This window comes from Geotrypetes seraphini, chromosome 1 (assembly GCF_902459505.1).
Source record: "Geotrypetes seraphini chromosome 1, aGeoSer1.1, whole genome shotgun sequence".
Lineage (NCBI taxonomy): Eukaryota > Metazoa > Chordata > Amphibia > Gymnophiona > Dermophiidae > Geotrypetes > Geotrypetes seraphini.
Genome location: NC_047084.1, coordinates 33,692,638 through 33,718,112, shown reverse-complemented (window position 1 = coordinate 33,718,112; position 25,475 = coordinate 33,692,638). Strand labels below are relative to the sequence as shown.

Sequence of the window (25,475 nt, the reverse complement as noted above, 5' to 3'; positions counted from 1 at the left end):
CCATCGGAGACCGTCTTCAGTTCTTCATAGATCGCTGGGAGCTCATAACATCAGATCTCTGGGTCCTCAACATCATCCGTCAGGGTTACACTCAATTTTCACACCCTGCCACCAGACCATCCTCCAATAGAGTCTGCTTTGGACCCTGCACAGTCCTCCCTTCTTCTGCAGGAGGTTCAATCCCTTCTCCTGCTGAATGCCATCGAGGAAGTTTTTCTCTCTCAGCAGAAGCAGGGTTTTTACTCCCATTACTTCTTAGTTCCCAAGAAGACCGGAGGATTGAGACCCATCCTGGATCTCAGTGCTCTCAACAAATTTCTAGACAAGGAGAAATTCAGGATGCTATCCCTCACCCTGTTTTATCCTCTCCTCAATCAGAATGACTGACTATGCTCCCTAGATCTCAAGGAAGCCTACACGCATATCCCAATTCATCCGGCTTCCAGAAAGTATTTCCGTTTCCAAATCAATCGCTGTCATTATCAATACAAGGTGCTTCCCTTCATCCTGGCATCTTCTCCCGGAGTCTTCATGAAGTGCCTGATTGTTGTGGCTGCATCTCTACGATCACATGGCCTTCAAGTTTTTCCTTAACTGGACGACTGGTTGATCAAGGCTGTATCTTCTCAGGAAGTGGTCCAAGCAACATCTCAGATCACTTCTTTTCTTCAGATTCTAAGATTCGAAGTCAACTTCCCCAAATCATATCTCCTTCCAACTCAACGTTTGCAGTTCATTGGGACAATCCTAGACACCATTCTCATGAGAGCATTTCTTCCTCAGGATCGCCTTCAGGCTCACCTTTGTCAGCAGCTACTTCCTCTACAGTACCTCTCAGCAAGACACATGATGGTCCTGCTAGGCCACATGGCTTCCACTGTTCGTGTCACTCCACTGGCAAGACTTCACCTTCGCACTCTTCAGTGGACCCTTCCATATCAGTGGTTGCAAGCGACGGATCATCTCTCATAGCATATATCTGTAACATCATCTCTCCTGCAGTCGCTTCAGTGGTGGATGACCTCCTCAAATCTCTCCACAGGTCTCCTATTCCACTTACCCCCTCATCTCAAGGTCATCATGACGGATGCATCCCCTTGCATGGGGACACATATGGACGATCTTCAGACTCAGGGTCTTTGGACTGCCAGGGAATGAAAATTTCACATCTATTTCCTGGAGCTCAGAGCAATGTTTTATACCCTCAAGGCCTTCCATCATCTTCTCTGCCCCAAAATACTCCTCCAAAATACTCCTCCTTCGCATGGACAATCTAAACTTGGGCGACAGCTCGCAACCTTTTCTTAAAAGCTATCTACATTCAGGGGGAGAAGAATTCCCTAGCAGACAACCTCAGCAGAATTCTTCAGCCTCATGAATGGACTCTCAACTCTCCAGTCCATCTTTGCTCAATGGGGCACTCCACAGGTAGACTTGTTTATGGCACCTCACAATCACCAGTTGCCCCAGTTTTGCTCCAGACTTTAATCTCCTCTCCATCTGGAAGCAGATGCTTTTCTCCTGGATTGGACAGGCCTGTTTTTGTGTGCATTTCCTCCAGTCCCTCTCATGTTGAGAACTCTAATCAAACTCAGACGAGAGGCAGCCACCATGATCTTCATTGCTCCACAGTGGCCCAGGCAAAATTGGTTCTCCCTTCTACTTCAGCTCAGTTCTAAGGAACCAATACTTCTTCCAGTATTTCCTACTCTATTTACTCAGAATCAGGAATCCCTTCTACATCCCAACAGAGTAGACACCGAAGAGGGAGTGGAAATATGAAAAAGGATCTGCAAAAGTTAGAGGAATGGTCTAATGCCTGGCAACTAAAATTCAATGCAAAGAAATGCAGAGTAATGCATTTGGGGATTAATAATAGGAAGGAACCGTATATGCTGGGAGGAGAGAAGCTGATATGCATGGACGGGGAGAGGGACCTTGGGGTGATAGTGTCCGAAAATCTAAAGGCGAAAAAACAGTGTGACAAGACAGTGGCTGCTGCCAGAAGGATGCTGGGCTGTATAAAGAGAGGCGTAGTCAGTAGAAGGAAGAAGGTGTTGATGCCCCTGTACAGGTCATTGGTAAAGCCCCCTTGGAGTATTGTGTTCAGTTTTGGAGACCGTATCTGGCGAAGGACGTAAGAAGACTTGAGGCGGTCCAGAGGAGGGCGACGAAAATGATAGGAGACTTGCGCCAGAAGACATATGAGGAGAGACTGGAAGCCCTGAATATGTATACCCTAGAGCAGGGGTGTCCAATGTCGGTCCTCGAGGGCTGTAGTCCAGTCGGATTTTCAGGATTTCCCCAATGAATATGCATGAGGTCTATTTGCATTCCCTTCTTTCATTGTATGCTAATAGATCTCATGCATATTCATTGGGGAAATCCTGAAAACCCGACTGGACTGCGGCCCTCGAGGACCGACATTGGACACCCCTGCCCTAGAGGAAATAAGAGACAGGGGAGATATGATTCAGACGTTCGAATACTTGAAGGATATTAACGTAGAACAAAATATTTTCCAGAGAAAGGAAAATGGTAAAACCAGAGGACATAATTTGAGGTTGAGGGGTGGTAGATTCAGGGGCAATGTTAGGAAATTCTTCTTTACGGAGAGGGTAGTGGATGCCTGGAATGCGCTCCCGAGAGAGGTGGTGGAGAGTAAAACTGTGACTGAGTTCAAAGAAGCGTGGGATGAACACAGAGGATTTAGAATCAGAAAATAATATTAAATATTGACCTAAGGCCAGTAATGGGCAGACTTGCACAGTCTGTGTCTGTATATGGCCGTTTGGTGGAGGATGGGCTAGGGAGGGCTTCAATGGCTGGGAGGGTGTAGATGGGCTGGAGTAAGTCTTAACAGAGATTTCGGCAGTTGGAACCCAAGCACAGTACAGGGTAAAGCTTTGGATTCTTGCCCAGAAATAGCTAAGAAGAAAAAAATTAAAAATTTAAATTGAATCAGGTTGGGCAGACTGGATGGACCATTCGGGGTCTTTATCTGCTGTCATCTACTATGTATCTAACCTGCAATCACTACACCTGACAGTTTGGTTTTTCTCGGGTTGACTTCTTCTGATGTACATTTTTCTCAGCCTGTGCAACAAATCCTTGATGCCTCCAGGAAACCAGCCACTCAACAGTGTTACCAGCAAAAGTGGACTCGATTTTCTTCCTGGTGTCTTCTTCATCATCACAATCCAACTTCCTTGGCAGTAGAATTGGTGTTGGATTATCTACTTTCTCTCTCTGACTCTGGACTCAAATCTACATTTATCAGAGTCCATCTCAGTGCTATTACTGCTTTTCACATGCCAGTGGAGGGAAAACCTCTTACTGCTCATCCTTTGGTCTCCAGATTCATGAAGGGACTTTCAATGTTAAACCACCTCTCAAGCCTCCACCTGTTGTCTGGGACCTTAATGTGGTACTTTCCAATTTGATGAAGCCACCATTTAAACCAATGGCCACAGCTCATTTCAAGTTTCTCACATGGAAAGTGGTTTTTCTTATTGCTCATACTTCTGCCAGGAGGGTCAGTGAGTTACAAGCATTGGTAGCAGATCCACCCTTCACTGTTTTCCATCATGACAAGGTAGTTCTCCACACACATCCAAAGTTTCTTCTGAAAGTTGTCTCAGAGTTTCATCTAAATCAGTCGATTGTTCTACCAGTATTTTTTCCAAAGCCTCATTCTCATCCAGGAGAAACTGCTTTGCACACTCTGGACTGTAAACGTGCTTTGGTTTTTTACCTTGATTGAACAAAGCCACATCAAACTTCTCCTCAACTGTTCATCTCATTTGATCCAAACAAACTAGGATGTCCTGTTTCCAAGAGGACGATTTTCAACTGGCTAGCGGCCTGCATCTTGTTCTGTTATGCTCAGACTGGACTGGCACTGGAGAGTCATGTCACAGCCCACAAAATTAGAGCTATGGCAGCTTCTGTTGCTTTCCTCAGATCTACTCCCATTGAGGAAATCTGTAAAGCTGCCACCTAATCCTCAGTTCATACCTTCACTTCTCACTACTGCCTGGAGTCATTCACCAGACGGGATGGGCACTTCGGCCAATCTGTATTACAAAATTTATTTTCTTAAAGGCCAACTCTCCCTCCATCCCATTTCTGTTAGCTTGGAGGTCACCAATACATGAGAATATGCTGCCTGCTTGTCCTGGGATAAATATAAATGAATAATGAAATAATACACAGTATACTGCTAAAAGCTAAGTTATTTAAAATATTTAAACTATTTATAAAGTATTTATTAGATGAAATAAGATAAAAAAGATGAAGACCTTGTTAAATAGGGATGAATGAAGAATGGTAAGGCCCGATGAGCTAATAAGCTCATGTGGTCAATCTGACATCCCATAGATAGTAAACTATAACAACTTTATGATACTGTTTCACCACTGAGAAATTGAATTGGTTCCTTTGGATTTACTATAATTAATAAGTGTCTGCAGAGGATGTCCTGGGATAAAGCACAGTTACTTACCGTAACAGGTGTTAGCCAGGGACAGCAGGCAGATATTCTCACAACCCACCCTCCTCCCCAGGTTGGCTTCTTAGCTGGCTTATCTTAACTGAGGGACTGCGCGACTGCATCGGGCGAGAATGCACTCGCGCATGCACGGTTCTGGCTATCGCAAACTTTCTAAAGACTTAGTGGCGATGCACTTTTAAAGTGGTCCGTACCAGGGCTTCGTCGGTGACGTCACCCATACGTGAGAATATCTGCCTGCTCCACCTGGATAACACCGGTTGCAGTAAGTAACTGTGCTTTTTGTGAAAACCAGTTGGCAACCAATTCTAAGCAACTTTGCAAGGGGAGCATAGAGGGGATAGAAGGGTTTATAGGGAATAGCAAGAAAATGTCAACCATTCCTTGAGCTTGAATTAATGAGGCAAGAGGACTTAAGAAAAGATTGAATAAAAGTGACAAAAGTCCGTAGCCTTGAGGTACTCTGCAGTTCAGTGGTTGACTAGGTGACTGGGAAAGTGAGGTATGTACCTTAAAGATTTAGTGAGAAAAGATGCAAGCCAATACAGGACTGTATCTGTCAGCCCAAGTGATTGCAAACATCGAAACAGAAGATGATGGTCTACCAAATGAAAAGCGACACTTAGATCAAGTGACACAGCCAATACCATGTGATGTTTATATAGATGGGAATATATCTCACTCAGGAGGAAAGTTATCAAAGTTTACGTGCTGTGTTATGCTCGGAAAACTGTCTAGGATGGAGAGCAAATGTTGTATCACAAAAAAAGGTAAGTTGAAAGAAAACTACCTTTCTATCCATTATTTATTGATTTTATCAATTTCTTCTCATACTTAAGACACTTATTACAAAATTAGTAAAGAGTCGGTGCCATAACTCTTTGAGGTGAGACTAAATGAAGTTTCTTTCTTGTAATGGATGTTTTCTGTAGACAGCAGGATAGTAAGGGATACATACTCTTATGTGATGAATCATTCTGTATACTTATAGAAAATATATATTTATTTTAGAGCAGTGATTTTCAACCCAGTCCTCAGGGACACCCTGACCAATTGGGTTTTCAGGATATCCCTAATGAATATGTAGGAGATAGGTTTGCATATACTATCTTCTTGGTTTGAAATATATCTCATATACATTTATTGGGAATATCTTGAAATCCTGACTTGCCAAGTGGCCCCTGAAGACTGGGTTGAAAACCACTGTTCTAGAGAACAAGGAGAGAACTGAGGTATGATAGATGTTCAAATATATCAAGTGGCAAGTATTTTTAGTTCCAGAAATAGGGCCATGGTATGAAGCTAAAAAAGGAGTAGGAAATATTCCTTCACAGAAAGTGAGATATCTGCATGGAACAGTCTTCCAGTTTAGGTCAAAGTGGAATTTAAGATAATGTTGAAAAGAGAGGTAAAGCTTGACCTCATGTAGGCAGCACAGTATTGCTATGAAAGGGGAAAATGATCAGATTAAGTAGCCTTAAATATTTTGTTTTTCATTACAGTATAGGAAACATTTTGTTTAGCTTAGTTTATATTAATTAAATGTGTACCAGTAATATTTTCAGTTGTTTTCTAAACCCTTTAAGTTGATACCAACTTGCCCTAATTAATTCAAAGTTAATTTTAAAAACAGTTTTAAGACTAAATAAATAGGTAAGTGTATATTATTAAATTATAATAGTTCCCACCTAGTACCGTACTCCCAATGACGGAGGATATACAAGAGAAATTAGCTTCAACATTGCTTTTATTTGTACAGGTGACGGAACTGGAGTGTCTGAGCAGTCAAGCAAATGCAGTCCACACACACAAAACAGAATTAAACCAAACAATACAGGACTTAGAATCTACATTGAAGAAAAAAGAAGAGGTATTTTTCTGTTTTCTCCGCGACCCTAATTTTCACAACTTACACATTCAGAATATGAGCACATAAAAGGAAGAACTTCATTCTTTTAAAGTTGTCAGTAAAATCCTGTCTAGTCAGATGAATAAATGATTCCTTTCTATCCATTATTGATTTCTATACATTTCTTTTCATACTTAGAAACTCATTCATATAAATATTAACAGAATGTGCTGTTTGTTTTTTTTGGTTCTAAATCATTTCTTAAAGCATTACATTCAAAAAACTTGAAACTAAAAGGTCACTATTATAGTAATGGTTAAGAATCTTCTATGATTTTTTTGTACTGATGTTCAAAGCATTGCAGTGCTATGAAATAAAGGGTGCTGGTGAAGAGAATCCTGTATACTAGTGAAATATTAGTCTGTTGATGTTTTTTATGTTGTTTTTTGTTGTTTTTAGGAAGTAGAAAGATTAAAAGAAGAAATTGAGCACGCTGGAGAACTTCAAGCACAGCGGGATGCTCTGACCCAAAAATTACAGGTAATTTATTATGACTATATATATATATATAATATATATATTATATATATATATATATATATATATTATAATTATATATTATATATATATTATATTATATATAATATATATATAATTATTTTTTCCATATCTTTATTCATTTTAAAAACCAACATCAAGTGCAACATATTATCAAACAATGTACAAAATAAACAGAACTTAATTACATCAAATGATATAATAAATACATATCATATTTATGTTTATATTCAAAATTAAACAGATAAAGGGTAGCCATTGGATTTACTTCTGTAGTAATCAAGTGGCAAATGACAAGATGCATCTGCCAAATGAGCTAATAGGTATTTATAGGAAGTTGTGTCCAGTTGGGGGGAACAAAACATTTTATAATTGCCTAATCAAAACATGCTTAAATTCCATTTCCTGCCACTTGTGATAAGATGAGGGATAATATCTGAAGATAAGGCATCATGAGTCTTCATTCACAGCAGTATGGGTTTCCTCTCCAGTGCTATTGCAGCAGCATTTACCATATACTGTATACTCGAATATAAACTGGGATTTTTGGAAATGGGGGTCCCTGTTTATATTCAGGCCAGCGGCCACCTCCCAGAATTATTGCAGACCGCCTCCAGGCTCTGCACCCTGCCCCCCTCCCTGCCCTGTCCTCGTACCTCCTCTGCCGTTCCCTGGTAGTCCAGAGGTGCAGCGGGCAGGAGCGAGCTTTCCGCACTCCTGCCCCGCTGCTAACCTGGTCAGTGGTGGCTGCCGCGAGATCGGGTTTCTTCAGCAATTAAGCGGCACCGAGCAGGAGCGTGCTTTGATGCTCCTGTTCGGTGCTGAGCGGCTTCTTGACTGGCTCCCATGGGGTACTGAGCGGCTTCTTGACTGGCACCTGTGAATTCTCATATAAAGCTACCAAAACAATACATTTAAAGTAATATTGCTCTAAATGCTAAATATTGACTTCTGTGCTTTCTGGTTATTTTCCATTTTCATGTTGCCTTTGCCAAAGGATAGCAATAAACAAATGAGAAAAATAATTTTCCCCATGATGACTTTCTAAAATTTGGACATCTTGTTCTACAAACATCATTATAGTTTTAAAAATAAAATTGAACCAGTCCAGTAATAATGTTGGGCCATGTCACGGGAAAGGTTCCTAGTTTGATTCTTGAGTCAAGTCGTATTCTACTTGATTGGGTTGGAAATACCCATGAAGGCAGCTTTGTTAGCTTCCAGGGCCAAAACTATGATCGTTGCTCAGTGGTGACAATAGTAGCCATATTCAATGCTCATTATGACATGGCTCCATAGTCCAGAGGAAGCTCTAGTGCTTGGCTTGTGGCTAAAGGATTGTTACTGCAATGGGCAGATAAGGTGTACTGGGATAATTTTTATAAATAGGGTAAAAAATAATCTCCAGGTAGTTGCAAATGAAGTTACAAGGTGTTGGTATCCTCAAGTCCTGGTTGCAATTGATTGGAGACATAGAAGAGCAAAACAATAAATGCTATGAATTGTAAACATAGAAGATGTTAGGATTCTTTGGAGAAACATTTAGAAAGTTATTTCTTTGTGAGATTTTTCTCAGCAATATAATGGAATATGTGCTCAGAATTTGACTAAAAAAAATCACAGGTACTATTTACATGCTTATTTGGTCAGATATCTCATTTTAAAAGATAGTAAATTAAAACAGAAAACATGGAATGCCATTTCATGTTAAGTCCAAACTTCTCTCCTACTTAGGTTGTCTGATTTTAGCAAAATTTATTATAGTTTAGGGAAGTGGTCTCCAACACATGACCCCCCAAAACCCTACATTGTGGGCCTCAAACAGTTGGCCGAAATACTCTTCAAATCTTATAAATGCATTAATTTCAGTCTTGCCCACTTGATATAGTAACTGCAAACAATCTGTTAAGTGTATTACTTAGGTGTTGCATTTAAGGAATTTGCTACTGTTGACAATCCAAAATAAAGTGAGTTCTTAAAAAATATCATTGAAGTTTGTAGAACCAATATCAGTATTCATTTTTAATGTTTAATACCCAGTAGATCAAGGCAGTTTACAAAATTAGTAGTATGTGTTAATTTGAAATATTTTGGTGGCCCTCGGAGCTTTCTCATATTCACACTGTGGCCCTTAAATGAAAAAAGTTGTCAATCACTGGTTTAGGGTTTGTTACAGGTTTCTAAGTCTCGCTGCGTCTTGTCAGATTTAGGGGTTGGACAGAAAGCACTGCTGAGTTTTTTCTATTTATGTTCGTAAGGAGAATTGATGTGAGGAGAGTATGGCGCAATGGTTAAAGCTACAGCCTCAACACTCTGGGGTTGTGGGTTCAAGCCCACGCTACACCTTGTGACCCTGGGCAAGTCACTTAATCCCCCCATTGCCCCAGGTACACTAGATAGATTGTGAGCCCACCGGGACAGACAGGGAAAAATGCTTGAGTACCTGAATAAATTCATGTAAACCGTTCTGAGCTCTCCTGGGAGAACGGTATAGAAAATTAAATAAATAAATGTGATTAGAAGAGAAAGATATATGTAAGGTATTTCACAAGAGCTCTTTGGTGCTTCTTGTAGAGTGAAGCACTGCCCCTTCATGGCAAAGAAATGTATTTATATATGTACTCATCATAGGACATTATTGCCTATCCCATGACTTCCTAATTTCCTCAGGACTTGTTCCTACTTTGTCAAATGCCTTTTAAAAATTGAGAAACACAATATCGACTGTCTCAAATCCACATGTTTATTCACCCCTTCAAATAAATGTAGTAGTTTGGTAAGGCAAGATTTCCCTTAACTAAATCCATGTTGGCTTTGTCTCAATAATCCATTCCTTGTCAGGCTCACCAGTCTAATTTCAAGGATCCCTTCTGGAACCTTTTTTTAAAAACTGTCATTAAATTGGCCACCCTCCAATCTTCCAGAACCATACTTGATTTTAAAGATAAATTGCATATAACTAATAGCTCTACAAGTTCATTTTTCAGTTCTGTCAGTACTCTGGGATGTATACTAGAACTGTACTCAATAGCTTATTTTCCTATTCAGCTGAATTCGAATAATGAAAAATATTCAGCTGAATACAAATACCAAATATGAATACTAGACATTGAGCTTTAACATAAATAATAAAAGAAGCAACATGACATCGGAGATCAAGTGTTTATTTCAGGATTTGGCATAGAGCTCCAGATTATTTATTTATCTATTTATTTAATTTGTTTTTTATCCTGTTCTCCCCAAAGAGCTCAGAACGGGTTACAGGTTAACATACGTAATATACAGTTAACAGGTTACAATTTGCCATAGCTACAGTACAATTTTTCAATACAAGTTTTTATCCTAACTCAACACATACTAGGGATCTAATACCAATATACATAATATACAGTTTACAGGTTAAATTTGCCATAGTTACAGTGCAAGATTTTTCAATACAAGTTTTTATTCTAATGCGACACATACCGAGGATCTTGAATCAATATACATTTCTTTGTAATTTATCGGTTGTGGGAGTTAAGTGAAGAGGTATGTTTTTATTACTTTCCTAAAGTTGAGGAGTTCTTCAAGGAATCTAATCTTTAGGGACAGTTGATTCCAGTGGCTTGATATGAAGTGAGAGTAGGAACGTTGTTTGGCAGTTTGCAGTTGAAGGGCACAACCAAGGGGCATTTTGAGGTGTATTTCATCCTTCAAGGCGAGGGATGCTTGATTGTCATGTAGCCTGGGGCTTTGTCATGCAAGGATTTGAATGTTAGCATCAGGCTCTTGAAGACACGTTTAGCTATGGGCAACCAGTAAGCTGACAATAAAACCTGGGAGACAGGGTTGCAAGCATGGAGGTTTGCTACATTTTGTATTTGTTAGAGATGTATGTTCTTCGCTGTGAGACCATTGAATAGCCCTTTGCAGTTATACATATGGGAGAGGACTAAAGCATAGACTATTTGGGTGAAGTCTAACTCAGAAAAGTAGCTCCTTAATTTTTGGAGTTGTTGCAGGTAGTAAAATGAAATATGGTTGGAAGGTGATATGTTGGAGTCAAGGAGTATTCCTAGGCTGTGTGCTTAGTCTTTTGTAGTTATGGTAGTTGAGTCCCAGTGTAGTGAGGGAGGAGTGCAGTTGCAGTGTTCTTTGTGGATCCAAAGGAGTTCCGTTTTTGAAGCATTTAGTTCTAATTTGTTGATGGACATCCAGTTTTTGATTTCCAAGAGTCAATTTAGGAGTTGCATGATCTGGGCATCACAGGTTTCTCCTAGCAGTAGGTATAGTTAAACTGGATGTTATCCAAGAAGGAGTGAATCTGTATTTGTGGGCTATGTCTAGGACAGGTCTAATGTAGAGATTGAATAATAGGGGGAATAGTAGAGCCCCCTGTGGAATACTGTATTACCATATTTACATCACTATTTGGCTATATTATGAATAATGTATTTGGAGTATTAGATGGGGTCAAATCAAATATGAATATTCGGTACAGCCTTAATGTATGCCATCTAGTCCAGGTAATTTGCTACTCTTCAGTTTGGTAAATTGTGCCATTACATCTTCCAAGTTTACATAGATTTGATTTATTTGTTTCTCTGGCTCATCAGTGTTGAATACCATTTCTGGCACTAGAATTCCCCCCCCCCTATAATTGCTTTAAATTTTCCATTTAGCTAACACACACACGAAATGTAAAAAGTCAAGGTAATGTCCTTTTCTAATGCAGTGTGCCTAGTGGTCCTGAACGCTAGGATCTTGAATCCCAACCAACAAGTTGCTTGCAGATAACTATCAATTATGTTTTCAATCTTCCTCCTTCCTAGGGAGCTGCTTAGTTTGTTATCTGCAAGCAAGTTGCTCAGAAGTGGTTTTGTTCTGCTCTGCCGTTTTTATTAATTTTGGGTATTTTTTGCTTTGGAAACTTGGTGCCTGGAAGTTCCTACTTGGTGGGGACCTTTGCCTGGGAGAAGATGCAGACTTACATAGCAGAAGTCTGCTGCTAGCAGGATCAGCCCTTTGGGAACATCTAGCTAGCCAGCCTGCTGGAATTTTTTTCAGAGCTCAGGGAGTGTTCCATCTGTAGCTGCATGCATCCATGATATGGTCAGGAGCTTGAATGCAGGCTGTGTGAGGACTAGCAGTGGGCCAGCTGTGTGGTTCTCTCCCCCCCCTTTACAGCATGGTTTTAAGAGGATTGAGTTCAGTCCTACTGGCAGCCAGAAGACCAGGCTCATGCATTGAATCTGTGAGGCATATTTTTATTCTCTTTGATTCCAGTTGAAATCCTATGCTGAAGCAAGCAGGCACTACATGGCACTAGTGCTGTCCAGTTCCCTGATTCAAATCGATTCATTTTCCCTGAAAATCAGACATGCCGATTCAGTAAACAACTCTCCCACCCAGTGAGGCCTGATATACCTCCAGAGCCTCCTAAAACAACAGCAGCAGGGGTGGTGAACGACCAGCAGAGGCAGGCGCTGGACAGGTTGCTTGTGGCCTGCCCTGCCAGGACCTTCCCTCTGAAATGTCACTGATGACATGGCAGAGGAAAGCCCTGGCAGGCAGGCCACGAATAGCCTGTTCAGAGTCTGCCTCTGCTGGCTGTCCAACACCGCTGCTGCTGCTGCTTTAGGAGACCCAACGATATATCAGATCTCATGGTGTGAGTGTGGGTCAATTGGGAAGTGCTGCGTATGGGGGATAGGAGGGATGGAAAGCTGCTGCACATGGAGGAGGAGAGGAAGAATTGTTGGACATGGGGTAGAGGAGAGGAAGGGAGTACAACAAAGAGGTAGAAAAGATGAGAGTGAGAAATCCTGTATATGGTGGAGGAGGAGGGAGATATGCATGGAAGAGAGAGGGAGAAATGTTGGATATAGGGTGGAGGGCAGGGAGAGATGGTGCATGGGAAGAGAAAAGTATTTTACATTTATAATGGAGGGGAGGAAGGGAGAGATGCTGCATGGAGAGGAATAGAGAGGTTTGACCAAGGCACAAGGCAGGGAGAGAGAGAGAAGAGAGATGGTAGACAGTGAGAAAGAAACGTTGGATATGGCAGTGGATGAGAAGGTAAAGAGATGGAAGATGGATGGTGAGCATGGAAAAAGAAGAAAATGTCAAATGAGCAGGAAACCCTGGTGAGTGAGTTAACAGAAGACAAAAAAAGAAACCAGAGCCTAGGACTAATATGATTTGAATAATAAAATGACCAGACAACAGAAGGTAGAAAAATTAATTTTATTTTCTATTTTGTGATTACAATATGTCAAATTTGAAATGTGTATCCTGCCAGAGCTGGTGTTAGACGGTGAGCATGAGGTAGGACCTAATAGAGAGAGGAAAAGGCTTACTGCACTGACATGGGATTGGAGAGGGCAAAGGGGGGTTGAGTGGGTGGAGAGGCTACAGAATAAACCCGGCATGTCATTGGAAAAAAACAAATCCTTGATTGGGCAGGAAAATTGAATTGAAAAATTTTTCCCTGAATTGAACAGCACTAAATGGCACATTGAGTACGGCTATTGAAGCTTATGGGGAAAATCCAGGGTAGGGCGTCCTTAAAATTTGGATTTGAGGGTTTCTGACCCCCGAGCCCACCTCCAAAACCACTTTCTCTGTGATCAGTTGCAAAGTGTGGATGATGTTTAAAAATATCATCATGGAAGCCCAGACCAGAAGTATTCCACTTATTAGCAAGGGGGAAAGGAGAGCCGGCATGGTTAAAAGGTAAAGTGAAAGTGGCTATTAGAGCAAAATAAAAAACCCCATCCTTTAAAGAATGGAAAAAGGATCTGAATGAAGAAAATAAGAAGAGACACAAGCACGAGCAAGTTAGATGCAAAGCACTGATAAAGAAAGCTAAGAAAAAATATAAAGAGGAACTTGCCAAAGAGGCAAAAATTCATAACAGGTTTTTTTTGGTACATCAAAAACAGAAAACTAGTGAGGGAATCCGTTGTACCGTTGGATGATCAAGGAGCAAAAGGGACGTTCAAGGAGGATAAGGCCATAGAGGAGAGACTGAATGAATTCTTTATTTTGGTCTTTATTGATGATGCAGAGGAACTGAAAGAAATCTCAGTGAATCTGGAAAATGTATTAAGCCAAACCGACAAGTTAAAAAGTGATAAATTACCTGAACCAAATGGCATACATCCCAGGGTACTAAAAGAACTCAAACATGAAATTGCTGATCTGTAACCTGTCGCTAAAGTCATCAGTAGTACCTGAAGATTGGAGGGTGGCCAATGTTATGCTGATTTTAAAAAAAGGTTCCAAGGGAGATCTGGAAAACCTTGAGTACTGGACAAAATGGTGAAAACAATTATAAAAAATAAAATTGTGAATCACGTAGACAAACATGATTTAATGAGATGCAGTCAGCATGGGCTCAGCCAACAGCGATCTTGCCTCACCAATTTCCTTGACTTCTTTGAAGGTGTGAATAAACATGTGGATAAAGGTGAGCCGGTTGATGTAGTGTATCTAGATTTTCAGAAAGCTTTTGACAAAGTTCCTCATGAGAGGCTCCTGAGAAAATTAAAGAGTCATGGGATAGGTGGCAAAGTTCAGTTGTGGATTAGGAATTGGTTATCAGATAGAAAACAGAGGGTAGGGATAAATGGTCATTTTTCTCAATGGAGGAGAGTAAACAATGGAGTGTTGCAGGTATCTGTACTTGGATCTGTACTTGGATCCAAGTACAGATCCAAGTACAGATACCAGTATTATTTAACTTATTTATAAATGATCTGGAAATTGGAACGAGAAGTGAGGTGATTAAATTTTCAGATGACACTAAACTGTTCAAAGTTGTCAAACACATGCAGATTGTGAAAAATTGCAGGCAGACCTTAAGAATTAGAAGACTGGGCGTCCAAGCGGCAGATGAAGTTTAATGTAGACAAATGCAAAGTGATGCACATTGGGAAGAATAACCCAAATCACAGTTACCGGATGCTAGGGTCCACTTGGGGTTTAGTGCCCAAGAAAAGGATCTGGGTGTCATAGACAATACGATGAAACCTTCCGCCCCATGTGTGGCAGCGGCCAAGAAAGCAAACTGGATGCTATGAATTTTTTTTAAAAAGGGATGGTTCACAAGACTAAGAATATTATAATGCCTCTGTATTGCTCCATGGTGTAATCTCACCTGGAGTATTGCGTTCAAGTCTGGTCTCCTTAGCTCAAGAAAGATATTGCAGCATTAGAAAAGGTTCAAAGAAGAGCGACCAAGATGATAAAGGGGATGGAACTCCTCTCATATGAGGAAAAACTAAAAAGGTTAGGGCTCTTCAGCTTGGCTGAAGAGAGATATGATTGAAGTCTACAAAATCCGGAGTGGAGTAGAACAGGTACAAGTGGATCAATTTTTCACTCCATCAAAAATTACAAAGACTAGGGGACACTCAGAGTTAAAGGGAAATAATTTTAAAGCCAATCGGAAGAAATATTTTTTCACTCAGAGGATAGATAAGCTCTGGAACGCATTTCCAAAGGTTGTGGTAAGAGCGGATAGCATAGCTGGTTTTAAGAAAGTCTGTTATTGAGAAAGACATGGAGGAAGCCACTGCTTGCACTGGATCAGTAGCATGGAATGTTGCTACTCCTTGAGTTTTGGCCAGGTACTAGGTACCTGAAATGGCCACCTTGAGAATAGGCTACTGATCTTGATGGACCATTTGGTCTGACCCAGTAAGGCTATTCTTATGTTCTTTTTTTATTTCAGGGAGATCTCCATATGCCCTTTTGGTACAATTTTTCTGGTGGTTGCCATCTTGAATTTTAAACAATCTTTTTTTTTTTTTTTTTTTATTCCATCTGCCTCAAAAACCCTCGATTTTGTTTAAAATTAATTGGGATAGACTCCTCAAGCCCTATTACCTCTATATCATGCCAGGTTTGCAAGGAGCTTCCATGTCCTGTGACAGAGCACATGGGGGAGGGGCAGAAACCTCAGGCTCAGCCTCCTTCGAGACCCCCAGGGCTGGGGATTCACAGGAGGTGTGTCGCCAGGGGAAGAGACCCTTTCCAGAACTCTCCAATTCTGTATTGGCTAAGCGCAGTTATGTGGAGGCTGTGAAGTCCATGAGGAATGGCGGAGGGTGTCCTTCACAGCTGTTAGCAGCACACCATAGTGGCAGCGCAAGAGTTTACTTCGTGTCAGGTGCCCTGATTAGATAAGGACGCAGACTTGGACCAGGAGATTCAGTCTGTCATTGACTGGGAGGATAGCAAGTTCGATTCCATGCCAGTGTTTGCTTCTGTGCATGAGAACAGCAGTCATGAGGTGGTGATGACACTGGATTGGGGGAAGACCCCACAGTGCACCAGTTTTCAGGGCCTCTATGCTTTCGAGCGTTATTTCCATCTCGCTGCAAAAGTTAAAGCTGGAAGTCTAGTAAGCTGCTTCTTCTCAATGTTCAGTTATAAGCTGCTTTGTGGCTCAGACCTCATTTTTCCCCTCCCATCTGGACATCTTTAAGCTAGCAACTGACAACTAGGAGTCGCCAGAGAGATCCCTTTGAGTGGCTAAAACTATGGCCAATCTGTATCTGATGGCGCTAGATTTCCAGCAGCTGTTCAGCCAAAATTGGATTCGCTGGTGGCGCAGGTTACTAAACTAAGGAAGGGTGATAGAAACACAGAAACATGACGGCAGATAAAGGCCAAATGGCCCATCTAGTCTTCCCATCCACAGTAACCATTATCTCTTTCTCACTCTGAGACATCCCACGTGCCTATTACAGGCCCTCGTGAATTCAGACACAGTCTCTGTTTCCACCACCTTTTCCGGGAGACTTTTCCATGCATCTACTACCCTTTCTGTAAAAAAGAAAAGCATTTCCTCAGATTACTCCAGAGCCTGTCACCTCTTGACTTCATTCAATGCCCTCTCATTGCAGAGTTTCCTTTCAAATTAAAGAGACTCAACTCATGTTCATTTATATTACGTAGGTATTTAAACGTCTCTATCAAATCTCCCCTCTCCCGCCTTTCCTCCAAAGTACACAGATTGAGATCTTTAAGTCTGTCCCCATACACCTTATCATGAAGACCACATACCATTTTAGTAGCCTTCCTCTGAACCGACTCTATCCTTTTTATGTCTTTTTGAAGGTGCGGCCTCCAGAATTGTACACAATATTCTAAGTGAGGTCTCACCAGAGTCATATACAGACGCATCAATACCTCCTTTTTCCTACTGGCCTTACCTCTCCCTATGCAACCTAGCATCCTTCTAGCTTTCTCCGTCACCTTTTCAACCTGTTTGGCCACCTTAAGATCATCATATACAATCACACCCAAGTCCTGCTCATCTGTCGTGCATATAAGTTCTTCACCCCCTAAACTGTACCGTTCCCTCTGGTTTTTGCAGACCAAATGCATGAACTTGCATTTTTTAGCATTAAATTTTAGCTCATTCTTCAAGCTTCTCCAGGTCTTTTTTCATGTTGTTCACACCATCCTGGGTGTATACTCTATTGCAGAATTTGGTATGATCCACAAAGAGGAAAATCTTACCCAACAAACTTTCAGCAATATCTTTTATAAAAATGTTAAAAAGAATAAGCCCCAGATCAGAACCTTGAGGCACACCACTGGTAACATCCCTTTTCTCAGAGCGATCTCCATTGATTACTACCCTCTGTCGCCTTCCACTTATCCAGTTTCGGACACATCCCGAGGGCACTCAGTTTATTTATTAGATAGATTGTGAGCCCACCGGGATAGATAAGAACATAAGCATTGCCTCTGCTGGGTCAGACCAGGGGTCCATCGTGCCCAGCAGTCCGCTCTCGCGGCGGCCCCCCAGGTCCTTGACCTTTAAGTTCCCACCACCTACATTGTTTGTGCCCTAATCCTGAAGATTGAGATAGGAAAAATGCGTGAGTACCTGATTGTAAAAGCAGCTTAGATAATCTTGATAGGCAGTATATTAAAAAAAACAAACCTAATAATAATAAGATGTCTGTGTGGAACACTGTCAAAGGCTTTGCTAAAATCTAAATACACCACATCTAGCGCACATCTTCTATCCAATTCTCTGGTCACCCAGTCAAAGACCTACCTCTAGTGATGTTAAAGGATCCTCGGGATCACAAAATGTGCTTGTTCCTCAAGCGTCAGTTTGAAGCTTTGGCCCTAGGCATTAAGGCGGCAGCTGCATCTTCCTCTATTGAACATGCTTGTCACACTTACCTGTCTTGGATCTCTGACTCAATAGAAGTTAAAGATTCTCAGAAGCTTCTTTCTGGGGTAAATTATATTGCTGATGCTCTGTATGATATCATCAGAATTATGAGCAAGATTTCGACCTATGCTATCTCTGTTCAATGGATGCTCTGAATCAGACAGTGGGAAGGAGATGCTACCTTTAAAGCAGAAGCACTCTGGAAAGGGTCTAGATGACCTAATGGCCAGTGTGACGGACCGTCACCCCAAGTCTTTATAGGACAGCAGACACCGATCAGCCTGGCATTCGGTTCGGGCAATTTTTGAGGCTCCCAAATATTTCATATGTATTCAGGAGGCCAATTGATGCAAAGACCTTTCCAGAGATTGTGCCAGAGATTCATCGGGTCAGGAAGCAGCAAGCCCTGTGCTCTTGCCTCCCTCCAGCCACTAAGAAAGCACAATGATGCCAGGCCAGAAGCCGAGCTCCCTCACATAGGAGGCAGACTGTTGGCCTTTTTGTCAGTATGATCTCAGATTGGCATAGACTGCTGGATCGTATACGTAATCGGGGAGGGGTACAAAATCGAGTTCTGTGCCTCCCTGCCAGACTGCTTTGTGATGTGTCTGATGGCTGACTGACCCTAAAAGTTCAGGCTATGGTGAAAAGGCTTCACAGATGGATCTGATGACTTTGAAGGTGAACGCCAAGACACCTCAATTTTACTGCCAAAGATCTGAGCTCAGAAATGAAAGGTTGGATGCATTAGTCCAACTGTGGCCAGAGAACAAGCTCTTGTCTGTGTTTCCCCTGTGGCTTATGCTCGGTCAAGTCATTGATAGGACTGCGATCCATTCCAGCTTGGTATCCTAGTGGTGCCCAGTTGGCCTCGCAGACCATGGTTTGTGGACTTAGTTCATCTCCAGAGGGATGAAGAGCTCAGACTTCTGGTCCAAGTGGATTTTCTTACTCCGGGACCAGTTCTATTGAGAATCTGGAACACTTTGGGCTTGCGGCATGGCTCTTGAGCAGGTGGCCCTAACAAACAAGAGTGGTTGTTATCATGTGGCTCAGAGCAAAGAAACTGTCCATGGTGACAACCTGTGCTAAGGCCAGGAAGTCCTTTCAGCGCAGGTGTGCAACAAAGGATGTGAAGCCCTGGCGAGCTCTGATTTTGGTAGTCCTGGACCTTTTGCAGTAGGGACTTCAGAGAGGTCTCTCGGTAAGTTCTCTGAAAATGCAGGTAGCAAGTCTTTCCTATTTCCAAGCTCGAGGAGAAAGAGACTCTTTGGTCTCTCACCCAGAAGTCGCTCAGTTCATTAAAGGAGCTCCGAGGTTGCGCCCTCTGATACATTTCTCTTTCCCTTCCTGGAACCTTAACATCATAGAAACATAGAAAGATGACGGCAGAAAAGGGCTACAGCCCATCAAGTCTGCCCACTCTACTGACCCACCCCATTAAGTCTGGGTGCTGATGACTTAGTTCCTTAGCTCGACCCTCGTAGTGATCCCACGTGGATGTCCCATTTATTCTTAAAGTCGAGTACGCTGGTGGTCTTGATCACCTGCACCGGGAGTTTGTTCCAGTGATCCACCTCATGTTGCAGTGATCCACCTCATGTTCCAGTGATCCACCATCATGTTGCAAGGTCTCAGTCCTTGTCCATACGAATCCTTACAGGAGGCTTCCCTCTTGGATCTTACAGTAAATACAGTGTTCTTGGTGGAGATAACAGCGAGACAGGTTTCCAAGTTAGAAGCTCTTTCCTGTAGGGAGTTGCTCCTTAGGTTTACAGAAGCGGGGTTCTCCTTACGTATGGTACTGTCTTTCTTACCAAAGATAGTCTCAGCCTTCCATGTCAATCAGGAAGTCCATTTGCCTGCTTTTTGCCCTACGGAATCTAAGAAAAAAAAGATAGTGTTGCATTTGCTGGATGTCAAGTGAGTGCTTCTTCAGTACCTCAAAGTTACCAACGAATTTTACCTTTCAGATCACCTTTTCTATTCTCACAAGTCTTTCCAAGAAAGGGAGACTAGCATCTAAAGCCTCGATTTCCAGATGGATTAAAATGGCCATTTCCTCTGCGTGTGTGGGATGTGGTAAACAACCACCAATCACATTGAAAGCACACTCCACTAGGGAAGTTATTACCTCATGGACCACTAAGTTATATCTGAAAGGAAGCAAAAAAAGATAAGGAGATCCTAAATAAGGTATTGACACTTAGATAATATGCTTAATGTTTTATAACATTACCAAAAAACCTTTAACTAGCTCTGTACATTCTGGACTAGCTTCTTGGTATCTAGAAAGGCTCTAAGCTAGTCAGGAGTAAAAAAGACATATTTTGTCCCAACATACTTGATAAGACATTTACAGGGATAACTTAGTAGGACAGTAACCCCCAATGCTTTAACTTCTTGCCTCATGCTCAGGAATAATTTTCTACATTCTTGGGTTGATTTTGTCACATCTGGGAAAACCCAGATTTTTTGATCTAGGAATAGAGCTTGTGGAAGTCGGAAAAATTTACGCATTACTGTGTTTAAATCCTGCTCAAAAACAAATGAGACAAGAAGGGTGGAACACGATTCAATTTCTATAGTAAATTCTATTTATAAGAGGCATTGCTTCTGGTGGAAATTTAAGAGTTTCAACCAGATATTTTTTTTAAACATATTAGCTGGTAATATCCCAGCTGACGTAGGAAAATTAAGTAGCCTGAGGTTTAACCTTCTATTGAAGTTTTCGATTTGTTCGATCTTCCTTTGAATAAAAAGTTTATCTTTAATAAGGTTCCCTGTTAGATTTTGAAGAGAGGATATTTCTTTATCTGTCTGTTCAAATTTGTTGACAGTTTGAGTTTTGAAAGACTCAAATGAAGTTAAATCACGATTTTACTTGCAACCACAGAAAATTCAGCAATAGATTTAATTACCATGACTTCAAGCCTTTGCAGCATACTCCAGATGCCTTCCAGAGTCACCACTGTGTGGGAGCAAATTCCCTCTGCTCCCAAGCTGACCAGAACATCAGCGTCCTTTTCAAGCGCAGCTCCCTCTTCATGTGGCTACATTGACCCGTCCTGGGTTGGATCCACAGCGCCATTACTAAATACTGATGTCAGACACGGTGGGGGCAGAGCAGACGGAGGAGACGGAGGTGTCTCAAGCCCAAAAACTCCGGAGGCTCCTTCCTCCGAAGTAAACGCAGGCAAGCTGCAGTAGTAAGTCGGGAGGCAGGAGAGAGAGGAGGGAGGCAGGAGAGAGTGAAGGAGGGGTAGAGGGGAGGGGACAGAGGCAGAGGAGAGTGAGGGGCAGTGGCGATAAATAGCTCCACCCATCCCTCTGATGTCAGAACTCAGAGCTCTGCCTTAAAAGGGGCGGAGCCAATGGCGATTGCTTCCAGCTTGCCCTAAGAGTTGGGCAAGCAGCAGCAGTGAGTCGGGAGGCAGGAGAGAGTGAAGGAGGGGACAGAGGCAGAATAGAGTGAGGTGCAGTGGTGAGAGGTAGCTCCGCCTACCCCTCCGATGTCAGAACTCGAAGCTCCACCTTAAAAGGGGCGGAGCCACCAGTGCTTAGCCGTTCTGCACGCGTTAAAGGCTCTCGCCTTAGCGATAGTGCCTTTGCGAAGGGCCTTAAGGGGCGAGTCACTGTACGAACAGCAGAAGAACTGCAGCAGTCGCAGAGGAAAGCCATAGCAGTCGCAGAGGAAAGCCATAGCAGTCGCAGAGGAAAGCCACAGCAGTTGCAGAGGACAACCACAGCAGACTGGCAAGTGGGCAGCAATGGAAGCAGTAGACAGAAGCAGGAAGTTGAGCTACCCAGTTTTCTGCACCATCTGCCATATGTATGAATACCTCCCCTCTGGGAGGCAGTCTTATGTATGCACTCGGTGTGGGGAACTGGAGAGCCTGATTTTAAGGCCAAATGGGATAGACACGTGGGATCTATTCACTGAGTTAGGTGGGGGAGGGTCATTGCGGTGGGCAGACTAGATGGGCCGTGGCCCTTATCTGCTGTCTATTTCTATGTTTCTATGAAGAAACAAGTCAGACTCCTAGAGGGCAGAATACTGGAACTGGAAGCACTTCGAGCAGTGGAGGAGGAGGACAGGGATGCAGAGAACGTCAAGACAGAGGAAACCATCGAGGAAGAAGTCCGGGAGTTAGAGAAGTTCATCAAGGAGGCATACAGGGAGGCTGTGGAAAATCACCAGCAACAATGGAACTGCTGAGATACACCTACAGAGAGAGAGAACCATCTGGAGGACAACCACAAGGAAGAAATGGGTGACACAGCGACAAGGTCTGGAAACAGCGGAGGGAACCCACAAGAAGATGAGTCCGGTGCAAGCCAACACCAGGATGAGTAAAGATGGAAGTGCACAGAGGACACGGACCTACGGCCGGAGAGATGGTCATATACCAGGGACACGGACCTGTGGTTAGAGAGGCAAGAGAAGATAGAGAGACAGCAATAGTCGTGGGGGGACTCCATTATCAGACAAATTGACAGCCACATAGCGGGAGGAAGACAGGATCGGCTGGTGACCTGCCTACCGGGAGCCAAGGTAGAAGACATAGTGAGCTGCATTGACAGGATCATCAACAGTGTGAAAGAGGAAGATATGGCGGTGGTGATCCATGTGGGGACAAACAACGCGAGCAACAGGAACTACAACAGGGAAGTACTGAAGGACCAGTTCCAGATGCTGGGAAGGAAGCTGAAGACCAGAACGCAGAGGGTAGCATTCTCAGAGATCCTGCCAGTTCCCAGGGCCGACAAGAAGAGGCAGACGAGCTGCAAGCAGTAAACGCGTGGATGCGGCGCTGGTGTGAGGAAGAAGGATTCCACTTTGTGCGCAACTGGACGACATTCTGGGGAAAGAGCAAGCTATTCAAGAAGGATGGACTCCACCTCAGCGGAGACGGAATGAGGCTACTTGCAAGCAACATCAAGAGAGAAATTGAGAAGTTTTTAAACTAGGAAGAAGGGGAAAGCCGACAGTCGACCGAGAGTCGATGGTTCGGGAACCAGTATACCCAGAGAATATCGTGCAGGAAGATAGCAGGGAAGACTCACCGGATCATAGACAAGGCAGAAATCCTGGCGGATCAAAAGGGACACAAGATGGAAGGAAATGCAAGAAAGTGACAGGCCGCAAACTCAAGTGTATGTACACGAATGCAAGGAGCCTAAGGAATAAGATGGGTGAATTAGAAGCTATGGCACAAAAAGATAACCTTGACATCGGTATCACGGAAACATGGTGGAACGAGGAAATCGTTTGGGACACTTTGCTACCAGGATACAAGCTATACCGCAGAGACAGAGTGGTTCAAAAAGGTGGGGGCATTCCCCTATACATCAAAGAGGGAATTGAGTCTACCAGAGACACCATGCCAAAATCAAACAAGGTAGAGTCTCTATGGGCCAAAATTCCGGGAACAAATGGAACAGAAATGAAGATCGGCATCTACTACCGACCCCCAGGGCTGTCCGAAGAAATTGATGGAGAAATGACAGATAAGATTAAATGCAACTGCAAAGGAGGTAACGCAATTATCATAGGCAACTTCAATTATCCAGGGATAGACTGGAACCTAGGCACCTCTGGCTGCGGTAGGGAGACCAAGTTCCTGGATGCTATAGGCTATTGCTTCCTGGAATAACTTGTCAAGGAAAATATGAGAGGAAATGCAGTTCTGAACTTAATTCTAAATGGACTACGAGGACCGGTGCAAGGTTTAGAAGTAGAGGAGACTCTAGGAACCAGTGATCATAAAATGATCCTCTTCGACCTGGACACGGGGACGAAACATTGATCCAGAATGACGACTACAGTGCTGAACTTCTGAAAAGGGAATTACGAAGAGATGAGACTCATGGTGTGGAAGAGGATAAGCACTGTAAAGATGCTAGAGCAAGCATGGTCCCTTTTTTAAGGACACAGTCACCTAGTGCAAAAATCTATATATACTGCGTATCAACAAGAGATCCAAGAGGAAAAAGAACAAGGAACCGGCGTGGCTCACTGTAGAGGTGAAGGAAGTGATCAGGGACAAGAAGACTTTGTTTAAGGAATGGACAAGGTCAAAAATGGATGAAAAGCACAAACAGCATCAAAGCAGGTGCCATAAGGCAGTAAAAGGGGCCAAAAAAGACTACGAGGAAAAAACCAAGGAGGCGAAAAACTTCAAGCCGTTCTTTCAATATATTAAGGGGAAAGGAAGCGGTGGGGCCGTTGGATGACCGAGGAATGAAGGGAGTGCTAAAAGAGGACAAAGCCATCGCCAACAAACTGAACACATTTTTTGCGTCTGTGTTTAACGAAGAGGATATACGCAACATACCGGAAGCTGACAGGCTATACGCGGGAAACGAAGACGGGAAACTGATAGGGTTGACGGTCAGTCTAGAAGAGGTATGCCGGCAGATTAATAGGCTTAAAAATGATAAATCCCCAGAACAGGATGGCATCCATCCAAGGGTAATTAAGGAACTGAAAGGGACTATAGCTGAACTGCTTCAACTGATAGCCAATCTGTCGATCAAATCGGGAAGAGTTCCGGAAGACTGGAAGGTGGCGAATGTTACACCGATCTTCAAGAAAGGTGCGAGGAGTGATCCGGGAAACTACAGACTGGTGAGTCTGACCTTGGTACCGGGAAAGATGGTAGAGGCGCTGATAAAGGACCGCATCATTGAGCACCTTGACGGACACTATCTGATAAGGACCAGCCAGCATGGCTTCAGCAGAGGAAGATCTTGCTTGACGAACTTGCTGCATTTCTTCGAGGGAGACGGATAGACAAGGGTGAGCGACATTGTATATCTGAATTTTCAGAAACTTTCGACAAGGTTCCGCATGAACGACTACTTCGAAAAATTGCGAGCCATGGAATTGAGGGTAAAATACTCACGTGGATTAAAAAGTGGCTGGCGGATAGGAAACAGAGAGTGGGAGTAAATGGACAATACTCGGACTGGAAAAGCGTTACCAGTGGAGTGCCACAGGGTTCGGTGCTTGGACCCGTGCTCTTCAACATATTTATAAACAATCTGGAAATTGGTTCGAAGAGTGAGGTGATTAAATTTGCAGACGATACAAAGTTATTCAGAGTAGTGAAGACGCAGGAGGATTGCAAACATCTGCAACGTGACATAAACACGCTCGAGAAATGGGCCGCAACAGTGCAGAGGAGGTTAAGAACATAAGAATTGCGGCTGCTGGGTCAGACCAGTGGTCCATCGTGCCCAGCCGTCCGCTCCCACGGTGGCCCCTAGGTCAAAGACCAGTGCCCTAACTGAGACCAGCTCTAACTTTGTACGTTCCAGTTACGCAGTAAGTTGTCTAACTTTGTCTTGAATCCCTGGAGGGACAGCCTTCA

At 42.9% G+C, this 25,475-nt stretch overlaps 1 protein-coding gene across 3 annotated transcripts in view; it reads left to right on the top strand.

Annotated features, from left to right (window-relative positions):
• The window catches only part of HOMER1 (homer scaffold protein 1), a 246,911-nt gene that overhangs the window by 213,180 nt on the left and 8,256 nt on the right, over positions 1-25,475 (top strand). For all 3 annotated transcript variants that reach the window (XM_033929598.1, XM_033929589.1, XM_033929608.1), the window contains 2 exons: positions 6,270-6,380; positions 6,819-6,899. In XM_033929598.1, coding sequence (XP_033785489.1) covers positions 6,270-6,380; positions 6,819-6,899 — 192 coding nt within the window. The remainder of the gene's footprint in view (positions 1-6,269; positions 6,381-6,818; positions 6,900-25,475) is intronic.